General features: G+C 41.6%; 1 protein-coding gene across 2 annotated transcripts in view; it reads right to left on the bottom strand.

The window, feature by feature from the left end:
• Nucleotides 1-21,060, bottom strand: part of DAAM1 (dishevelled associated activator of morphogenesis 1) — a 180,242-nt gene that overhangs the window by 28,119 nt on the left and 131,063 nt on the right. For both annotated transcript variants that reach the window (XM_032623414.1, XM_032623415.1), the window contains exons 16-17: nt 16,826-16,932; nt 3,579-3,663 (exon numbers count right to left, since the gene is read on the bottom strand). In XM_032623414.1, coding sequence (XP_032479305.1) covers nt 3,579-3,663; nt 16,826-16,932 — 192 coding nt within the window. The remainder of the gene's footprint in view (nt 1-3,578; nt 3,664-16,825; nt 16,933-21,060) is intronic.

Below are 21,060 nucleotides of genomic sequence, written 5' to 3'. Positions count from 1 at the left end.
TTCTAGAGATATTTACGGGGTTTGAACTGGCCTGACTTGTCGACTGTGGTAGATAAGGGTCAAAAGGATGAGGTCCAGATTTCCGGCTTGGGCAATGATGTACACAGAGTGTAACAGGGAACACAGGAGGAGAAGGTTGGAGGAAGGTGGGTGAGGAGAAGGTGAATTTAGTGTTTGAAATACTGGCAAGGGAAACAAGTCGTGATTTCTAGTAGGCAGGTGGACAAATGGGTCTGAAATCCCAAAGAAATCTGGAAGACAAAGCTTTGGTGTGGGTTACAACATGCATGGATGTGAGTAAGGTAACCAGGGGGCCCATCAAGAGAAAAAAGCAGGGCTGGAGAGAAGCCAGCATTGATGTGATGAGAATAAGAAGAGGAACCTTCCTAGAAGGCAGTGGAGGGGCCTATGTGGAATCACAGGGCCAAGGGAAGAGGTGTTTCACCATGGGGCAAGTGGTCATTGGTGTCACACACCACCAATACGTCAAGGAAGATAAGGACTGCAAAGTACTCCCTGGCTTTGTCAACAAGAAAGTTCGTATCCTTAGTGAGAACAGCTTAAGGGATGTGAGGGGGACGGACTGCAGTGAGGTGAGGAAGAGTGAACAAGCTTTCAAGAACTGGCTGTGTCAAAAAAGAGAGAGGAGGGGCTTCCTTGGTGGCGCAGTGGTTGAGAGTCCGCCTGCCGATGCAGGGGACACAGGTTCGTGCCCTGGTCCGGGAAGATCCCACATGCCGTGGAGCGGCTGGGCCCGTGAGCCATGGCCGCTGAGCCTGCGCGTCCGGAGCCTGTGCTCCGCAGCGGGAGAGACCACAACAGTGAGAGGCCCGCGTACCACAAAAAAAAAAAAAAAAAGAGAGAGAGAGAGGACAGTAGCTGATGGGGATGTGCGGTCTTAAGAGGTGCGTGTGGGAAGGGCTGGGACCTGAACAAGTTACATGTTGAGAGGGCAAGGTGGAAGACCTTGAGGAGAGGGGCAGGGCCCTCTGGGCGAGGTCCCTGAGCAGAAGGAAAGGATGGGCCAGAGCAGAAGCCAGGGACACCCCTCTCTCCTAATGGGGTGGACGGAGGAAAGACGGAAGTAGATGCCAGGGAATTCACAGGTCTGGTGGCCTGAGAGCTTCTAGGCATGGATGTTCCCATGTTCATATGGTAACACTGGACAAATGTCTTCTTGTTCTTCCTCAGTGCTGGAGGGAAGGTAGTAGGGCAAGGGAAGGAAGGAAGAAGAGAGAGGACAAGGCTTATTTTTTCCCCTGAGTTTGGATTTTTTCCTTCTGGACAAGGAAATTCAGTTCTAGTTTCAGGGGTCCCCCCATACCTGCCCTGCTGAGCCTACAGGCCCCTGTTCAGGATAACACAGACACCATCTGTCTCTTGTTACTCACAAGAGCACAGTGAGAGGCACAGGCTAAAGGCTCAGGCCGTCTCAAGTCAGAGTCAAGAACAGACTGTGTTTGGACAGTTTTGAGAGGAATGAAGAGCCAGACAAACACCTGGAGATAAGGAGAAAGGTGTGCATCCCAAGAAAGGGGAGTGTGTGGATCTCATCTGAGATCTGATCTCGGTGGCTAAAAGCAGCAGGAGAGGAGGGGTGGAATGTGGCTCAAATGCAGATCATATCGAGTAGTAAAGGATGCTGTGTGAAGGCAAAGGAAGCAGAGGAAGGGGGGTAGAATAAGGAGGAAAAGAAAGAGCCTGGGAGATGAGCAGTGAGCAAGACACCCACAGCTATCAGCAGAGGCCAGGTCAAAAGTATCCACTTGGCCAGATTCTGCTTCAGTAGACCGATTTTCTTACTTGTATTTATTTGAAGTACGTTCTATTTGCACTACAAGCCCTTTTGGCAAGATTCTGAAATCCTTTCCCTCAAGGAGGAATTTTGCTGGTTGCAATTTCACAGTAAACAGATCTTGTGGAATTTTAAGCATACGACCTTATCGATAGAGGCTGAAGACCTAAGGACTAAAGCAGTTTTCTGCTTAGTTCTTCACTCTGGGTGAAGCAATTTTTGATGCAGGCATTTGGAGCGCAGGGTCACTTGGGGGCCAGGGAGGGACAGAGGGCAGCTGGGCTCCACTCTCTTGGGGCAGAGGCTCTGTTTTGACTGGTATTCCGCGAGGGAGGGAAGAGTGGGCAGAGGAGCTAAAAATGCTCGAAAAAAGGAATACGTTTAAACTATTTATACCCAGAGCATCCGAACAGACTTGGAAACATAGTCATTAGCTATTTTGGGAACTAAATCAAAACTTAAAAGGACAGCAAGAAAAGTTTCTCCACTGCTAAGTGTGACGGTTTTCACCCAGGATGACTGCAGCTGCAGAGGTTTCAGGGAGGGGCGGGTCCATGGAGGTGTGGTGATACCACACACATCACTCCTCCCTGCCTGGTATCTGAGGCCTTCTGGGAAATCAGTGAGAACCGTGGAAAATGCACATGCATACAGGCACTCCACTGGAGTCCCTGTTAGTGGAGCAAAGTACCCATTTCCTCTTCTCCTGGGAGCTCAGCCTGCCTACAGGTGATCCCTTAAGTTCAGCCTGAAATCATGATCACCTGTGTCCACTGTTGACCTTAAGTGGTCCTGGCTCTAACAAATGGAGGCCTCCTGACCAAAATCTCTCAAAATATGATTCTGTTGCAGGGACAAGGAGACAGAACAGGCTTAGAGCATTCAGAGACTGTCCCCACAATGCACAGAAAAAGTTAGGGCCAGACTGAGAGATAGGTAACAATCCCTGGGGCATCTGCTAGTACAGTATCATGTGGGAAATAACTGAACCAAGCTGCTGACAACACACAACACAGCTGGAGTGGCTGCATGGAGCATGTTATGGAAACACTGCATGACGAGAGGCTAGGGCACCACATCCAACTTGTTGCCTGGACATAAAAAATACAAATTATCTTCAAATACCACGGACAAGGATGTATACTGATTGTGTATAAATCTACACCATACTTACTACCCCCAGCATTTGAATTTCCTGCCATTTACAATGCAAGAAGGGTGCTATACAACTTACGGAGACAAGGCCCAGCCCCAAGAAGTTTACACCCCACCTTATGACACATTCGAGAGTTTTGATGAAGATGACAGTGCTAGGGGGTAAACAGTGGCTCCTGTGGTTGTGGGAACAGGGAGCCAAGACCATGACACAAATTGTGTCAGGGATTAAGCAATGACTCAGTTTATGCAGTGCAGCCTGTGACCTCAGTGCTGAGATTCTCAACATTCCAGTTAAACAGACATTTTCTACTAAAGCTAGTAGATTTCTATGACCTGCTAAGGAGTAACAACTTGATGGCAGGCAGCATGAGAGACAGATTCCAGCATCGAGGGTCCCAGGCATTTGACGAAGTCTGGACCATCCTTCTCACCCATCATTTTGGAAACAAGGGAAGAATCAAGTCCTAGAGGCTTCTGACAGAGCTGTGTGGAACTTTGGTTCAACCTCCTCAATTCAGAGATGAGGAAATCATCTACCAGCAACAACCAGATTCCTTTCCTCAGTACGCCCTCCCTGCTGAGAGTCCGGTGTCACCCGTGCTCTGAGCGTTGCCCGGCAGCTCACCTGTTCCAACATGTCCTTGGGCAGATCTTCCTGCTCGTCCATGGTTAGAATTGCCCGTTTGATTTCATCGTTGGATAATTTCAACCTGGAGAAAGAATATTTTACTTGTTGTTAACGATATCGGCTTGAGCCGTAAACATTTAATACAAGGTAACGCATTTTGCTATCCCAGCTGTTGATCTTCAAGTGCCAGTTTTTCTCCAAATCTCTCAGTGAAAGCTTCTTTCCTGACAATGTTGCCCCTAAAAATAGTCTTTTGAAATGGCTTTAACATTCTTCCAGGGCTTTCTAATGCTCTGCTGACACAGAGAACAAAGCTGTTATGTTCTACCATTTAGTTTCCTTAAACGAGGGATTGGAGGATGAGAAATAGGGAAAACACCCCCCCACACACATACCTGTTTTCTTTAATATATAGTATCCACAAATTGAAGGTGAAAACTAACTTTTTAACTTATGTGTCAGGAGTGTTTAAAGTTCTCTCTCATATTAAAAATGGATTTTGAGAAGATTAGCAGGATCTATGTTATTGTTAAAAAACTGAATAGTTGATATATAAAATAAAATGTATAGCTGAGGAGTTTTCATATGTATTATTTCATTTGGCATTCAAGTTAACCGTGATGATTTTTTTTTTTTTAATTGAGGGAGAAAATGAGGCTCAGAATGGCTAAGTGATTTGCTCAAGGTCAAACATATACAGAGGGGCAGTATCTAACACAAACCCAAGACTTTTGATTGCTAATCCCAAATTCTTTTTACAAATAATGCTTATCTAGTTAATATCTCATAGGGAAGGATTTAAGCAAAAACCCAAATCTATTTTCTGTTTTTCTGTCTACCATTAATTCATATGATTTACTAATTTATATTAAGGATTTATGTCTTGATTCTGGCAGGACAACAAAGTACTGACTGTGAAAAGAGTTGAAATTAAAACGTACTTGTAAAAATATGTTTTTATTACATACAACCAAAAGTCTTAACCAGGGAAAAAAATCTTAATCAGATTATTAGCTGTAACAATAGGGTCATTCTTTTGTTCTACTTGTAAGCATCAGACCCAGACTTATTTAAAACATCTTATTTCCTTATAAGCTACCACTAACATGTTATAGTACAATTATTCGATCAGTTCTTCTAGTTTATGATCTTCGAGAAGAATGACATTTAGGACTGGGAATAAAGCCATGAACACACAAATACAGAGCAAGGCATATAGCCTTCATGTGTAACATTTGAAGGAAGGGACTTTGGCATCAGACAGGCTGTGCCTGGCTCTGACACTTCTTGGTCAGTGTCAGAAAAATTGGAAAATTTTTTTTCTTCAGCCTCAGTTTCTTCAACTATAAAATAGAGATAATGATAACCTATGTAAAAAAAAAAAAGGATTTTTGTCTGTGTATAAAGTGAAATAATGCATGAGACATGTTTAGCATAGTGTCTGGCCATAGAAAGGGCTCAATAAACTATACGTATACTCTGCAAGGCAGACTTTTCCACCCAGAAAAAAAGAAAGCAGCAGTACTTATGTAACATTAATATTTAAGGACAGCTATTTGATAAATAAACAGCGCTTAGTAGGGTTACCATGAAACTTCCCAAAGTGCTCTCATACCCATTGTTTCATCAGAGTTTCCTCTCTGTATAGAGCACCCATTAGACCTGGGAGAATTAAAAAATAATTAGAAGACATGGTGCTTATTTTAAAGGTGGTTATAATGTTTGAGAGAATCTAATGATAAGCTGAAACACTCCACACAAGGGTACATGAAGCATACATGGTCAGCTGTGCTCTCCCAGGTAAACGAGAGGGTTGGATCAGTGCAGGGGTGGCCATAAAGCCCACGAAGGAGGAAAGAAACCACTCTGGACACCTCTGGCTTGTCCTATTTCTCCAGATTTTGACATGATCTTGTTAAAACCATCCATCCTGCCATTGAAACTGAATGTTGTTTCATGTACTAATAAGTAGGCCACGGAAGGAACAGATTTGGGAATCCTATTGTACAAATATCATTCTCTTCTATTTCATGCTTTCAAACCCAAATAGAGCACCTAGGCAACATGCCAAATTGTCCATGTTCTAGAATAAGACCCATTCTCTTCCCTAGTCCAAGTTGTAGCACCATAATAACTCCTGGGCTGTGGACAGTGACTCTGGATCTGGGCAGACGTCTCTAGATTGATTTAGTCATTCTGGAGTCAGTCATTTCCCATGAATATGTTCATTAGAACATCATAATGGAAAACTCCCAAACTTAAATGGAACAATTTAGCCAAGTTGGCATGGGTAAAACATATGACGGGAAAAACTGTATCCCGGCATCAGGGTCTCTACCACATGGGCCCTGGGTAGCCCTAGATTCCAGGACACTAAAGGCTCTTGAGTCAAGTAAGGGCAAACACCATGGTGTAGCCATGCAAGGCCAAAGAAGTGGGACATTAAGCAAGGTTGAAACTGCCACTGATGAAAACCAGCTGGCTGTGGAAATGTCTAGTTACCACGAGAAAAGCTCCACTTATTTAAAAAAAAAGATTAGTTCTGTGTCCTTTTCACACGGAGTTGAAGAAACCACTTTATGGTGTCTTTCTGCTGAGTCCTTCTGTTTTGCATTTAAGAGAAAAGGAGTTGAACATCAGAGTGAGAACAATACTTGAAGTATCAGATTTGCATTTCATTAGCTCCCCATATGGAGTGCAGAACTTCTTGCTTTTGAAATTGTATATATTTATGCTGCTCAATCCCCAGAGGCTGTCTGGACCAAACACTAGCTCTAATTCATAACAATTTTGGTTTCTCTTCATGTGGCCCACAAAGAGACTTGAGACTTTAATGGCTAGTACTTAAGAAAATCTACCTGTCAACATCCTGCCTTGCATGTGGTCTGTGGGAGCAGACAAAAAAGCTGTACCTTTGGGGAAAGAGGAGAAGGGTACACGGCCCTCTGGGAGGCTTCTATAGGTTGCCAAAGAGTTCTTAGTATCATCTGTCATCCACAGATTGAGTCGCTAATCTCTGTAATTTAAGGACCCTACCAATCCTAACCTTTTAATTGCTTTTAAAGCTTGGCAGTGTTCTGGTGTGCAGGAGGGTGGCAACTTGTGAGACATCCACTTCGACTTTCTTTGCAAAGCAGGAAACAAACCAGCCATTTAAAACCAGTATTTAACTCCACCTTGCTCTACTCAGGTATTTCAAAAATTTGCCCAGAGAACTGGAACATCCAGGCATAATTAAACTAAGTTAAGGATGGATGGCTAGATCAACTTTAGCTCTGCTTCAGTGGATTTAAGCCAAACCCCTCTCCTTTAAAGTAGCCTTTTGTGGTTTACTACACCCTGGCTGTCATGTTAAGTGAGCATCTGGAAAAAAAGAATGGCAGAACACTTCATAAAAGTGTCTTTTAGGTGGGTTCATTTTGCAATATAAGCCAGCTTCCAAGTTTCTTTCTTTCTTCTTTTTTTTTTTTTAACAGAAGGGAGAGGTCTGTTTTAGGGAATAAAGCAGAGTGAATCTTAAGTTGCCCCATGTCGCCTACATACACACAGCAGAGAAGTTGTTGCTGGCTCTTCCAGGGGCCTGATGAACAGGTCTCATTCTCGGGTACATCGTGTCCATTCTACTCACTTCTCAAGTCTGTAAAAGGCAGGGTCCCTGGTGGCTTGGAGCGTCACACCTTCCAGACAGCCTCTTTCTGGGCGCTGTGAGGGACGCTGGACTCTCATGCTGTGAGCACATAAAAAGGGCCTGTACTTCCTCCCCTGCTCGGCCCCTGGGATGAGAAGGCCTTTCCTTCCCGCTGCCTTCTCGGCTCCAGGCAAGGCTGTGGCAGGTGCCCCTGGCCAAAGGGTCCGCGAACTTTCGCAGTATGGGGGTAAGAAGAGCTTTTAAAGATAACCAAGTGCTGCAGACACGTGTGCATCACAATACTGCCCATGGAACATGCCACGGGCTTTCACCGCGGTGGAATCTGGTGTAATGACTGCATGGCTGGTAATTAAATTCCTAGTCAGCAAGGTAAGACACAGAGAGGGTCGCCAGTCTTTGGGAATGAAATAAGCAGAAAAGAAGAAAGACACTAAGTGTGGAAAGGTAGGAAATCTTGACTTCAACTTGGAAACATTCCTACTTATTGTCCCCAGGCAGAAAATCAGTCTCTAAATGCTAGTGACAGGTTTTGTCTCTCTCCAGTCTGTCCCTCATCAGGTCTGAGCTGGGCAATAGAAAGAGCTCCCTATCTGAGAGCAGACTGTGCCTCCAGCTCTGACCCCTCCAGCCTATCCTGCAAACCCGTCAGAGATCAGACTCAAAACCTCATTAAAACAGTGCTGTTCTCTGGAACAAATGGCACCAATTCCGGATCCCCCAGGTACACAAACGGGCCATTAACTGAGCAGCTGCCACATACAGGCACTCTGTCAGTGCTTCTCACACGCCGGGTCTCATTCTTACAAGCCCACTGCTTCCATTACCTCCATTTTATAAACTGACCCTGGGCTGACTCGGGCCCTGACAAAGGTACCAGGTCTGGATCTCAGGCCCTCCTGCCTGGTCTCATTTAATCCAAGTGACAATCGTCTGCTGCAATTACAGGGCTCTCTCTATAGCCCGGCCTGTACCCGCTCTGGTGCCTTTGCTCCTGCTGCACCCTTGGAACTGCCTCCGCTCCCCTGCCTGTGTAACTGTTAATGGCCCTCGAGGCCCACTTTCTCAGGGAAACCCTGCTGCTGCCCCCTTGCCTCACCTTGGCTGGGCTCCCCGTCTCCTTCCATCCAGACCAGTCTAAGGCCTGAATTGTTCACAGGTCATCTTGCCTGTGTCACTGTTCTCCAATTAGCCATGCACTGCCAAAGGCAACAGTGCTACCTTAAGTCTTGGGACATCCTATGGCACCCAGCACAGTGCCAGGCAAATAAACACTCCAAAGTGATAACTCTAAGCAAAAAGTATCAAAGCAAAGTATCACAGCTCTCCCCTCCTTTAAGCCCCTGGCTCCTTTTGTGTGTACTCATGCATTGCCAACGAAAAGGGGAGAGTGAAAGCAAGGTAAACCAACTGCTGACTGGTTAAACAACTAAATAAAAACAAATTAGTTCTGCTTAATTTCTTTTACCTTTAGCCCTGTGCTTTCCTGATGAGAGAGTAAAACCACTGACCACTGAGCAGACAAGCATGTGGGACTGAATCCTCTGTGGCAGAGAAGGTTTTAGACCCTGATCAATAAGGCCCAATTACCATAAGGTTAACTGCATCTCAAAATCACCTTGTTATGCATAATACATTTTAAAATTATGCTCATTGTAATACTTATCCATTAAATTGGATATTAATAGATAATTTAACAGATACGAGGCAAGTTCTTAAAATTATCTTCTACAGAGTTCAGACACATTCACATTCTAAGTCACCTTAGCCTTTGACACTTTTGATGTAATGAGGGAATGATATACCACAATATGAAACAATTCCTCCAATAATGGGATGGGAAATTTGCCAGAAGGAGTTGTAACCTTATCTATAACTAGTGTAATTACCCTCGGTGGCATCTTGTACTGAGAATAATCTGTCTATGAGAAACTGGGTCACAGCTAGAGCACTTAAAATACTATAGAAATTCAGAGTGATAGCTCCCTTTGCCAAGCTGTTTTTAAAGTGCTCCTCTAGACTGCAAAAGAGAGGGGGAAATTCTAGGGTTTTAAAAGAAAAACTTCGCCAAATTTTTCATTTAATTTTGCTATTAAGTAAAAACATTTGTAAAAAGAAGTTTTAACAAAACAAATTGTATAGACCATAGGAAAAAAATATGTAGCCCTTCAAAACTATTTTCAGTGGTGTCTTCCTGAACAAAGGTGGGGATAAACACAGGGCCTGGCCACTTACACAGCTTCCAGCCAGAGGCAGAAATTAAATGCTAACAGGATGGTTCATGTTACCTTACTAAGTTGTATTAAAATTCAGGGGTCTTACCAAACTTCAATTTCTCTTTCACTAAAAGAAACATTTGCTCCACAAAATAATATATGTCTGGCTATCAATCAAACTTCTATGCTGCAAACCAAGCAGCGGTGCTGTGTGTTAAAAGAAACTTACTCTAAGACCATGTGAAAAATAAGAACTACTACTACTTTCCGTCTTTACTCTCCCTGAAAGTCACCTTATGCCAGCCTCGATACATATATAACATTCTTTCCAGAATGTAACCAATGTGACTTATACATAATGCCTCAAAGTTCAGGGTTCTTTATATTTTCCTTCCCTTCATCAGCACTTGGTATCTCTGTCTAATGTGAAAGTCCCGTTTAGAGAAAGAAGAAACTAGATTCAGAAAAACTACTTGAAATGCCCAGGACAACCTGACACATTGCCTGAAGCTATAATCAGATTCCAGGTTCCCGAATTTCCTTTCTTCTTTTCAAGCTCCAAGGCCATGATGTTTCACTAATTATGAGAAATACTTCTGAAAGGGCTGAACTGGATGAATTAGCATTTCACTGAGGTTTGAGTTTTACATATTTTTTTAGTCATAAAAATGTTCACAAAGAGCATGAAATAATATAATCCTGAAGTATAAAAAGGTGACTTCAGAAAGCAAAATGAAACAAAGAGCCTTCATGCCTTCATCGTGGACGCTGACTCTGTGACAGTGTTACTTCAATGTCTAAAGAATCTCTAAAGCCAAGAGGTATAAATAACAGTAAAGTACATTTTATAGGCTCTCTGGAAAAACAAAACAAAACATTGATTTGAGATGTTCTGCTCTTTAAGATTTAGGAGTCTGGAAATTAAACTGCAAGAAAGTAGGCATCCAGCTGTGACATACTCCACGAGGGAAAGGAGGCACTAACGGTCCTCTTCATGTCAGACAGAAGAAACTCAGAGAACTGACCCTCAGCAGAGTCCAGGTAAAAGGATGAGTCCAAACATGTGGTTTGGAGCCACATAATGGATAAGTTCGTCCTGATAGCCTCATCCATCAGAGGGCAGACAGCAGAAGCAAGAAGAACTACAATTCTGCAGCCTGCGGAACGAAAACCATGTTCACAGAAAGACAGACAAAATGAAAAGGCAGAGGGCTATGTACCAGATGAAGGAACAAGATGAAACCCCAGAAAAACAATTAAATGAAGTGGAGATAGGCAACCTTCCAGAAAAAGAATTCAGAATAATGATAGTGAAGATGATCCAGGACCTCAGAAAAAGAATGGAGGCAAACATTGAGAAGATACAAGAAATGTTTTAAAAAGACCTAGAAGAATTAAAGAACAAACAAACAGAGATGAACAATACAATAACTGAAATTAAAAAATACACTAGAAGGAATCAATAGCAGAATAACTGAGGTGGAAGAACAGATAAGTGACCTGGAAGACAGAATGGTGGAATTCACTGCCATGGAACAGAATAATGAAAAAAGAATGAAAAGAAATGAAGACAGCCTAAGAGACCTCCGGGACAACATTAAATGCAACAACATTCACATTATAGGGGTGCCAGAAGGAGAAGAGAGAAAGGACTTGAGAAAATATTTGAAGAGATTATAGTCGAAAACTTCCCTAATGTGGGAAAGGAATTAGCCACCCAAGTCCAGGAAGCGCAGAGAGTCCCAGGCAGAATAAGCCCAAGGAGAAACATGCTGAGACACATAGTAATCAAATTGACAAAAATTAAAGACAAAGAAAAATTACTAAAAGCAACAAGGGAAAAAAGACAAATAACATACAAGGGAGCTCCTATAATGTTAACAGCTTATTTCTCAGCAGAAACTCTACAAGCTAGAAGGGAGTGGCATGATATATTTAAAGTGATGAAAGGGAAGAACCTACAACTAAGATTACTCTACCTGGCAAGGATCTCATTCAGATTTGACAGAGAAATTAAAAGCTTTACAGACAAGTAAAAGCTAAGATAATTCAGCACCACCAAAACAGCTCTACAACAAATGGTAAAGGAACTTCTTTAGGCAGGAAACACAAGAGAAGAAAAGGACCTACAAAAACAAACCCAAAACAATTAAGAAAATGGTAATAGGGGGCTTTCCTGGTGGCGCAGTGGATAGGAATCTGCCTGCCAATGCAGGGGACACGGGTTTGATCCCTGGTCCGGAAGGATCCCACATGCTGCGGAGCAACTACTGAGCCTGCGCGCCACAACTACTGAAGCCCATGCATCTAGAGCCCGTGCTCTGCAGCAAGAGAGGCCACTGCAGTGAGAAGCCTGGGCACAGCAACAAAGAGTGGCCCCCACTCGGTGCAATTAGAGAAAGCCCATGTGCAGTAACAAAGACCCAACACAGCCAAAGATAAATAAAATAAAAATAAAAGTAATTTTTTAAAGAAAATAGTAATAGGAACATACATGTCGATAATTACCTTAAATGTGAATGGATTAAATGCTCCAACCAAAAGACACAGGCTCGCTGAATGGGGATAAAAACAAGACCCATATACGTGCTGTCTACAAGAGACTCACTTCAGACCCAGGGACACATACAGACTGAAAGTGAGGGGATGGAAAAAGATATTCCATGCAAATGGAAATCCAAAGAAAGCTGGAGTAGCAATACTCATATCAGACAAAATAGACTTTAAAATAAAGAATGTTATAAGAGACAAGGAAGGACACTACATAATGTTCAAGGGGTCAATCCAAGAAGAAGATATAACAATTATAAATATATATGCACCCAACATAGGAACACCTCAATACATAAGGCAAATGCTAACAGCTATAAAAGAGGAAATCGACAGTAACAGAATAATAGTGGGGGACTTTAACACCTCACTTACACCAATGGACAGATCATCCAGACAGAAAATTAATAAGGAAACAGAAGCTTTAAATGACACAATACACTAGACAGATTTAATTGATATTTATAGGACATTCCATCCGAAAACATCAGATTACACTTTCTTCTCAAGTGCACATGGAACATTCTCCAGGATAGATCACATCTAGGGTCACAAATGGTAAATTTAAGAAAATTGAAATCATATCAAGCATCTTTTCCGATCACAATGCTATGAGATCAGAAATCAATTACAGAGAAGAAAATGTAAAAAACACAAACACATGGAGGTTAAACAGTACGTTACTAAATAACCAAGAGATCACTGAAGAAACCAAAGAGGAAATCAAAAAATACCTAGAGAAAAATGACAATGAAAACACGATGACTCAAAACCTATGGGATGCAGCAAAAGCAGTTCTAAGAGGGAAGTTTATATCAATACAATCCCACCTCAAGAAACAAGAAAAATCTCAAATAAACATTCTAACCTTACACCTAAAGGAACTAGAGAAAGAAAAACAAACAAAATGCAAAGTAGGTAGAAGGAAAGAAATCATAAAGATCAGAGCAGAAATAAATGAAATAGAAACAAAGAAAAAGAGAGCAAAGATCAATAAAACTAAAAGCTGGTTCTTTGAGAAGATAAACAAAATTGGTAAACCTTTAGCCAGACTCATCAAGAACAAGAGGGAGAGGACTCAAATCAATAAAATTAGAACTGAAAAAGGAGAAGTTATAACGGACACTGCAGAAATACAAAGCATCGTAAGAGACTACTACAAGCAACTCTATGCCAATAAAATGGACAACCTGGAAGAAATGGACAAATTCTTAGAAAGGTATAACCTTCCAAGACTGAACCAGGAAGAAATAGAACACATGAACAGACGAATCACAAGTAATGAGATTGAAACTGTGATTAAAAATCTTCCAACAGGGGCTTCCCTGGTGGCGCAGTGGTTGGGAGTCTGCCTGCCGATGCGGGGGACGTGGGTTTGTGCCCCGGTCCGGGAGTATCCCGCATGCCGCGGAGCAGCTGGGCCCGTGTGCCATGGTCACTGGGCCTGCGCGTCCAGAGCCTGTGATCCACAGCGGGAGGGGGAGGGGCCGCAGTGGTGAGAGGCCCACGTACCGCAAAAAAAAAAAAAAAAAAAAAGAAATATATATATTAAAAAAATCTTCCAACAAACCAAAGTTCAGGACCGGATGGCTTCACAGGTGAATTTTATCAAACATTTAGAGAAAAGCTAACACCCATCCTTCTCAAACTCTTCCAAAAAATATCAGAGGAAGGAACACACCCAAACTCATTCTACGAGGCCACCATTACCCTGATACTAAAACCAGACAAAGATACTACAAAAAAAGAAAATTACAGACCCAAAATTACTGATGAAAATAGATGCAAAAATCCTCAACAAAACACTGGCAAACAGAATCCAACAACACATTAAAAGGATCATACACCATGATCAAGTGGAATTTAACCCAGGGATGCAAGGATTCTTCAAAATAGGCAAATCAATCAATGTGATACACGATAATAACAAATTGAAGGATAAAAACCATATGACCATTTCAATAGATGCAGAAAAAGCTTTTGCCAAAATTCAACACCCATTTATGATAAAAACCTCCAGAAAGTGAGCATAGAGGGAACCTACCTCAACATAATAAAGGCCATATACAACAAACCTCACAGCAAACATCATTCTCAATGGTGAAAAACTGAAAGCATTTCCTCTAAGATCAGGAACAAGACAAGGGTGTCCACTCTCGCCACTATTATTCAACATAGTTTTGGAAGTCCTAGCCACAGCAATCAGAGAAGAAAAAGAAATAAAAGGAATACAAATTGGAAAAGAAGAAGTAAAACTGTCACTGTTTGCAGATTACTGTACATAGATAATTCTAAAGATGCCACTGGAAAACTACTAGAGCTAATCAATGAATTTGGTAAAGCTGCAGGATACAAAATTAATGAACAGACATCTCTTGCATTCCTATACACTAACAATGAAAGATCAGAAAGAGAAATTAAGGAAACAATCCCATTCACCATTGCAACAAAAAGAATAAAATACCTAGGAATAAACCTACCTAAGGAGACAAAAGACCTGTACCCAGAAAGCTATAAGACAACTGATGAAAGAAATGAAAGATGACACAAACAGATGGAGAGATATACCATGTTCTTGGATTAGAAGAATCAATATTGTGAAAATGGCTAGACTACCCAAAGCAATCTACAGATTCAGTGCAATCCCTATCAAATTAGCAATGGCATTTTTCACAGAACTAGAACAAAGCAATCTTAAAATTTGTAAGGAGACACAAAAGACCCCAAATAGCTAAAGCAATCTTGAGGGAAAAAAATGGAGTTGGAGGAAATCAGGATCCCTGACTTCAGACTATACTACAAAGCTACAGTAAACAAGACAATATTGTACTGGCACGAAAACAGAAATACAGATCAATGGAACAGGATAGAAAACCCAGAGATAAACCCAAATACCTGGTCAGCTAATCTATGACAAAGGAGGCAAGGATATGCAATGGAGAAAACACAGCCTCTTCAATGAGAGTGCTGGGAAAACTGGACAGCTACATGTAAAAGAATGAAATTAGAACACTCCCTAGCACCATACACAAAAATAAACTCAAAATGGATTAAAGACCTAAGTGTAAGACAAGATACTATAAAACTCTTAGAGGAAAACACGAAGAACATGCTTTGACATAAATCACAGCAAGAACTTTTTTGACCCACCTCCTAGAGTAATGGAAATAAAAACAAAAATAAACAAGTGGGACCTAATGAAACTTAAAAGCTTTTGCACAGCAAAGGAAACTATAAACAAGATGAAAGGACAACCCTCAGAATGGGAGAAAATATTGGCAAATGAATCAATGGACAAAGGATTCATCTCCAAAATATATAAACAGCTCATGCAGCTCAATATTAAAAAAACAAACAACCCAATCAGAATATGGGCAGAAGGGCTTCCCTGGTGGCGCAGTGGTTGAGACTCCGCCTGCCGATGCAGGGGACACGGGTTTGTGACCTGGTCTGGAAGGATCCCACATGCCGTGGAGTGGCTGGGCCCGTGGCCCACGGCCACTGAGCCTGTGCATCCGGAGCCTGTGCTCCGCAATGGGAGAGGCCGCAACAGTGAGAGGCCCATGTACCGCAAAAAAAAAAAAAAAAAAAAAAAGGGCAGAAGACCTAAATAGACATTTCTCCAAAGAAGACATACAGACGGCCAAGAAGCACATGAAAAGCTGCTCAACATCACTAATTATTAGAGAAATGCAAATCAAAACTACAATGAGGTATCACCTCACACTGGTTAGAATGGGCATCATCAGAAAATCTACAAACAACAAATGCTGGAGATGGGGTGGAGAAAAGGGAACCCTCTTGCACTGCTGGTGGGAATGTAAATTGATACAGCCACTATGGAGAACAGTATGGAGGTTCCTTAAAAAACTAAAAATAGAATTACCATATGATCCAGCAATCCCACTACTGGGCATATACCCAGAGAAAACCATAATTCAAAAAGACACACACCGTACTTCCCTAGTGGCACAGTGGTTAAGAATCCACCTGCCAATACAGGGGACACAGGTTCACGCCCTGGTCTGGGAAGATCCCATGTGCCACAGAGCAACTAAGCCCATGTGCCACAACTATTCAGCCTGCACTCTAGAGCCCATGAGCCACAACTACTGAAGCCCATGTGCCTAGAGCCTGTGCTCTGCAACAAGAAAAGCCACTGCAATGAGAAGCCCATGCACCACAATGAAGAGTAGCCCCTGCTCACCACAACTAGAGAAAGCCCACGTGCAGCAGTGAAGACCCAACACAGCCAAAAATAAAAAAATATAAATAAATAAAATTTATTAAAAAAAAACACACACAAAAAGACACATGCACTCCAATGTTCATTGCAGCACTATTTACAATAGCCAGGTCATGGAAGCAACCTCAATACCCAACAACAGATGAATGGATAAAGAAGATGTGGTACATATGTACAATGGAATATTACTCAGCCATAGAAAGGAACAAAATTGGGTCATTTGTAGAGACGCAGATGGACCTAGAAACTTCACTCATACAGAGTGAAGTAAGTCAGAAAGAGAAAAACAAATATCATATATTAACACATATATGTGGAATCTAGAAAAATGGTACAGATGAACTGGTTTGCAAGGCAGAAATAGAGACACAGATGTAGAGAACAAACGTATAGACACCAAGGGGGGAAAGCGGGGGTGGGGGGTGGTAAGATGAATTGGGAGATTGGGATTGACATATATACACTAATATGTTTAAAACAGACAACTAATAAGAACCTGCTGTATAAAAAAATTAAATTAAATTAAATTAAAAAAAAAAAAAGAAAGTTGGTCCTACCAGAAACGTTTAGACAACATCAACAATACCTCGATAGAAGGATGTTGCAATTCTGAGCTCTCCGACCATCAATCACCGAAAGCTCTCTGACTTTAAGTTTGGAGCCCAGTGTGTCATCAATGGCATCTGCTTCTTTCTATAAAGAGCATGAAAGAAATCCATCAAAGTCAAACAGGGACATTCCGACTTCAGATACACAGTTTTCCTTTATATTTGCTGTACACACACACACACACACACACACACACACACACACACACACACACACACACACGCACACACGCAAAGCCGAGACGGTAAGCAGGGGAATGTATGCAGGTGGTGGAATTGAAACAAAGGCTAAAATGTAGTTGACAAAGGAAAATAAGAAAAGCTGACCACCCACATTTGAAAAAGCATTATTTGGAAGAACAAAGTGCTTCTAAGTTGAAGATGCATAAATTATTAATGAATGGTACCCTCCTTTTGTCCCCCAAATCCCGATGGATAGCAGACAGAAGGACTGTCACTATGAATCAAGCTCAGCTGAAACATGCCACTGCTGGTCCAGCCATTTACAGGGCCCATTCACCCCAGAACCATTTGCATCCTGAACACTCAGAAAGCTGAACAATAAAACCTCCCAAACGTCTTCATGTGCAACAGGAAGCTCCCAAGCCCAGATGGTACCTTTCATTACCCTGGAGCCTGAAGGACAACAGGGAGGGCGCAGTTCAAGGCATTGGTTCGATTTACCTCGATTAACAATAAAACACTACTTACACACTCTACTGCTGTACAGAGAGCTGTAAGCAATGAGGGCCAGTCATAATTTATGGTGGAAGAGGCATAAAACAATTATACATAAAATACCAGTTTGAGTAAACTGGGCATCAAGGTGAAAACATAGATTGACTTGATAAATAGCAAGTTTGATTTTGTTAAAGGTCAGGATCAATTTAACAAACAGATCACGCCATTAAAAAATGAAAGAAGTGAAAGCAGACATAGAGAATGGACGTGCAAGATTGGGATTGACATAAGTGCACTGCCATGTATAAAACAAATAGCTAGTGAGAACCTTCTGTATAGCGCAGGGAGCTCAGCTCGGTGCCCTGTGGTGACCTAGATGGGCAGGATGGGGTCGCGGGGGTGGGGGGTGGTGGTGGAAGGCAGGTCCAAAAGGGGGGATATGGGGATATATGTATATGTATAGCTAATTCACTTCGTTATACAGCAGAAACTAACACAACATTGTAAAGTAACTATACCCCAATTTAAAAAATAAAAAAGATTAAAAAATAGGGAACTCTGGCCAAAAAAAAAAAAAAGTAAGGAAACCAAAGAGTTCTAGAACTGGATAACAGTTTAGGAAACAAAGACAACATGGAGTTTATAATAAGAGGCACCATGTGACCAAATTTTAACTGTTTCGTATTGTGCTAAGATTTCAGGCATACCTCTCAATATTCAGTTAAGAGTTGAAACCCAATGTGAAATTAAGTAGGCATTGTATTACACCATCAAAAAAAAAAAAAAAAACCCTAGGAAAACCAAGACATTTTGAGCTTATAGTAAGCCAAGGAGTTACATTAAGCAAAGTGTGGGTTTTAGCTCACTTACCTGCTTGGAGTTACTGTTCACAAAGAAATCCTACAGCCATGGCAGAGGCATGGAAAAGGCAAATCAGATACATGCAGTTCAGAAATCACAGCAACCAATGGGGGAAGGTCAAGAAATCAGTGACAGGGTAAGAGATGATTTTATGCTCCCAGGAGCAGCAATGAGGGTTGATGAAGGTGAGAGTCTGGCTGAAGATACATTGAAGAGCAGGGCACTAAGCGTTCAGGGTAGAGAGAGAAGATGGCATGTGCTGTACACAATTTTCAATGGTGGCAAATCAAATTCAGAAACGAAAGGGCTTTAAAACACCCCCAAAAGACTCAAAGTGGTGAAGGAACAAATCCTCTTTGAAAGGACCACTGGGCTCCATGTATTCAACATGAAGCAGATTTCACGGTTTTCCCTTGAAGCAGAAAATATCAATCAACTCTATCAACCTGAGGGAACTACTCCCATTGTCATGTGCTACCAGCAAAATATGCTTTTTTGAGGGGATGGAATAATCTCCTATCTTCTTGTGTCACTAGGAAGGATTAAGAAAAGAAAAAAGACAAGTTCAGCAATATAGGTCAGTAAAACCAACACTCAGTACTCCCCAAGAGTCCAAACAATGTCTGTGGGCGCTCTGGGTAGGTATGCGGAAAAAGACAGAACTTGCAATTAAGAGACAATAAGTGATTCATGTGCTGTGCAGCCATTGGTGGTCCTGTCCACACTGCCTTGGGGCTGTTCATGCGTATAAGGTCAACAGTCTCTGTTGAAAATAGTTCATAGAAAAGACCTGGAGTGAAGAAGGGAAAGAGGAAGCAGTAATTGACACGTTATGAGAAAGTCACAGCTTTCTTTGCATATTTTTGCCATGAGGGCATGAATAAAGCTTCGGTGTGCAAAACACACCCCAGTTTTTGGGCCAACTACTTACACAATCAGCGTTTACTTAGCAGATTCCTTAAGGCCTCACTGGTCCCGGCAGCACTGCCAAGGCCAATTTTACACAGATGAGCTGTTTCACCTCATTCTTCGAATGGGAAACAAAATGTATCCTCCCCTTGCTCCACCCATACAAGGGGGGATTACTTTTCTGGAATGGCGTTTAAAAAATAAAGTGATAACCACATGAAACTTTTCTTTCCTCTGATGTCACACTTTTCTTTTGTCCCTGTTGTAACTGTCAAGTTTTTTACACTGAAAATCCTTAGCACTCTTTCCCTGTAACAGCAGTTTCTCCTTTCAAGGGCAGAAAAAACTGGTGAAGTGAACTCCATGAGGTCATCTTATCCTACTTTTCTCTCTTAAAGAGACAAGTTGCAAGTTGAATTTAGACCCTGCTCTCCCTGTCTGGCCTTCAAGGAAGAAACTTGTATGAAGGTGTCTGGCAACTCATTCTCCCTAAGTTCCCACTGTCTGGAAATTAATCTCTACTGTAGTGGTCTATGGAACCAGGCCACAAGCATTTATTAAGGATGTGACTTGGGGCTCAGTTTCGCTATCTGTAAAATGAAGTAAACAACTGGATATTTATTGTATTAAATGTGATATGCATGTAAAGCATTTTGTACAGTACCTGTCACATATTTAAGAGCTCCATACTTGGAAGCTATCACACACTACAATTATTCTATCTTTCAAGCCAATGATCAAGTCCATTTTTTTGCCTATTGCCCTACTTTTCAGTTGAGTTGAAGCACAGCTGGTCAAGATCTCCCACTTGTAACCAGCAGCAGCACTAAGTGTAACAGTTAATAGCTAAGTAATGTATCTTATCTTTTGAGAGGTGAGGATGAAGAATGCCATGTGAGAGTTAGGTTAATTGGAGATCTTGAGAATCCCCTATTTTAAGAGTCCTTTAATCATCACATTTTAAACAAAATCACAAAGCTTATTAGACGGGGAATGTTAAAAATACTGATGCTCCCAGGACTATTTCAAATAAGTTAACATTCTTTTTGAAACTTTAAATTATTCACTAATTGGCTTGGGCCAAACATGATAGAATTGCCTACATTTGGCTCCACCTAACAGGATGTCTGATTTTTCCAGTTGATTTTTGGTGTAGGGCTTAGGGTTTGGAAAATAAGTAGGAAGTTGGGGCTTGCATTTTCAGGAGCCAGTGCTGATAAATTCCTATAAATAGGGTTTCACCATGAAATAATGACTCGACATTTCATAGGCAATGACAACCTTTATATGGATGGTTCTTAATCTTTTTGAGGTTGAGATCCCATTGTAAATCTGATAAAAGCTGGAGATCCCTCTCCAGAGAAATGCACACACTAATATTTATATAAAACCCTGTATTTGATTAACTATTACCATGCTGTCCAGCTATATAGAACCTGTACCTTATACTTTGGTACTAAGAAAAACCACTATTTACAAATTTTATCTCCTGTCTTCATATGCCATGACTAAGGACGAAGCTTGTTGAAATCCATGTCCTAAATCACATAATTTTTCAATGTAAAAACTAGATATACAGAATAACAAAAAACATAAAGAAAATAAAAAAAGAAATTTCTTTGGCCATTCATAAAAATTCAGAAGATACCATTCACTGACTATACCAAATGGGACCCCAAGAATGACTTGTATCTGACATGTTAGTGGAGAGTTGGATTCTGGAGCCTAGGATAGTTATCCTTTGTAACTATTCAAAGCAGAG

The sequence above is a fragment of the Phocoena sinus genome, chromosome 2 (genome assembly GCF_008692025.1).
Source record: "Phocoena sinus isolate mPhoSin1 chromosome 2, mPhoSin1.pri, whole genome shotgun sequence".
NCBI lineage: Eukaryota > Metazoa > Chordata > Mammalia > Artiodactyla > Phocoenidae > Phocoena > Phocoena sinus.
The sequence above is the reverse complement of the archived record's forward strand: the minus strand, read 5'-3'. Positions and strand labels throughout refer to the sequence as shown.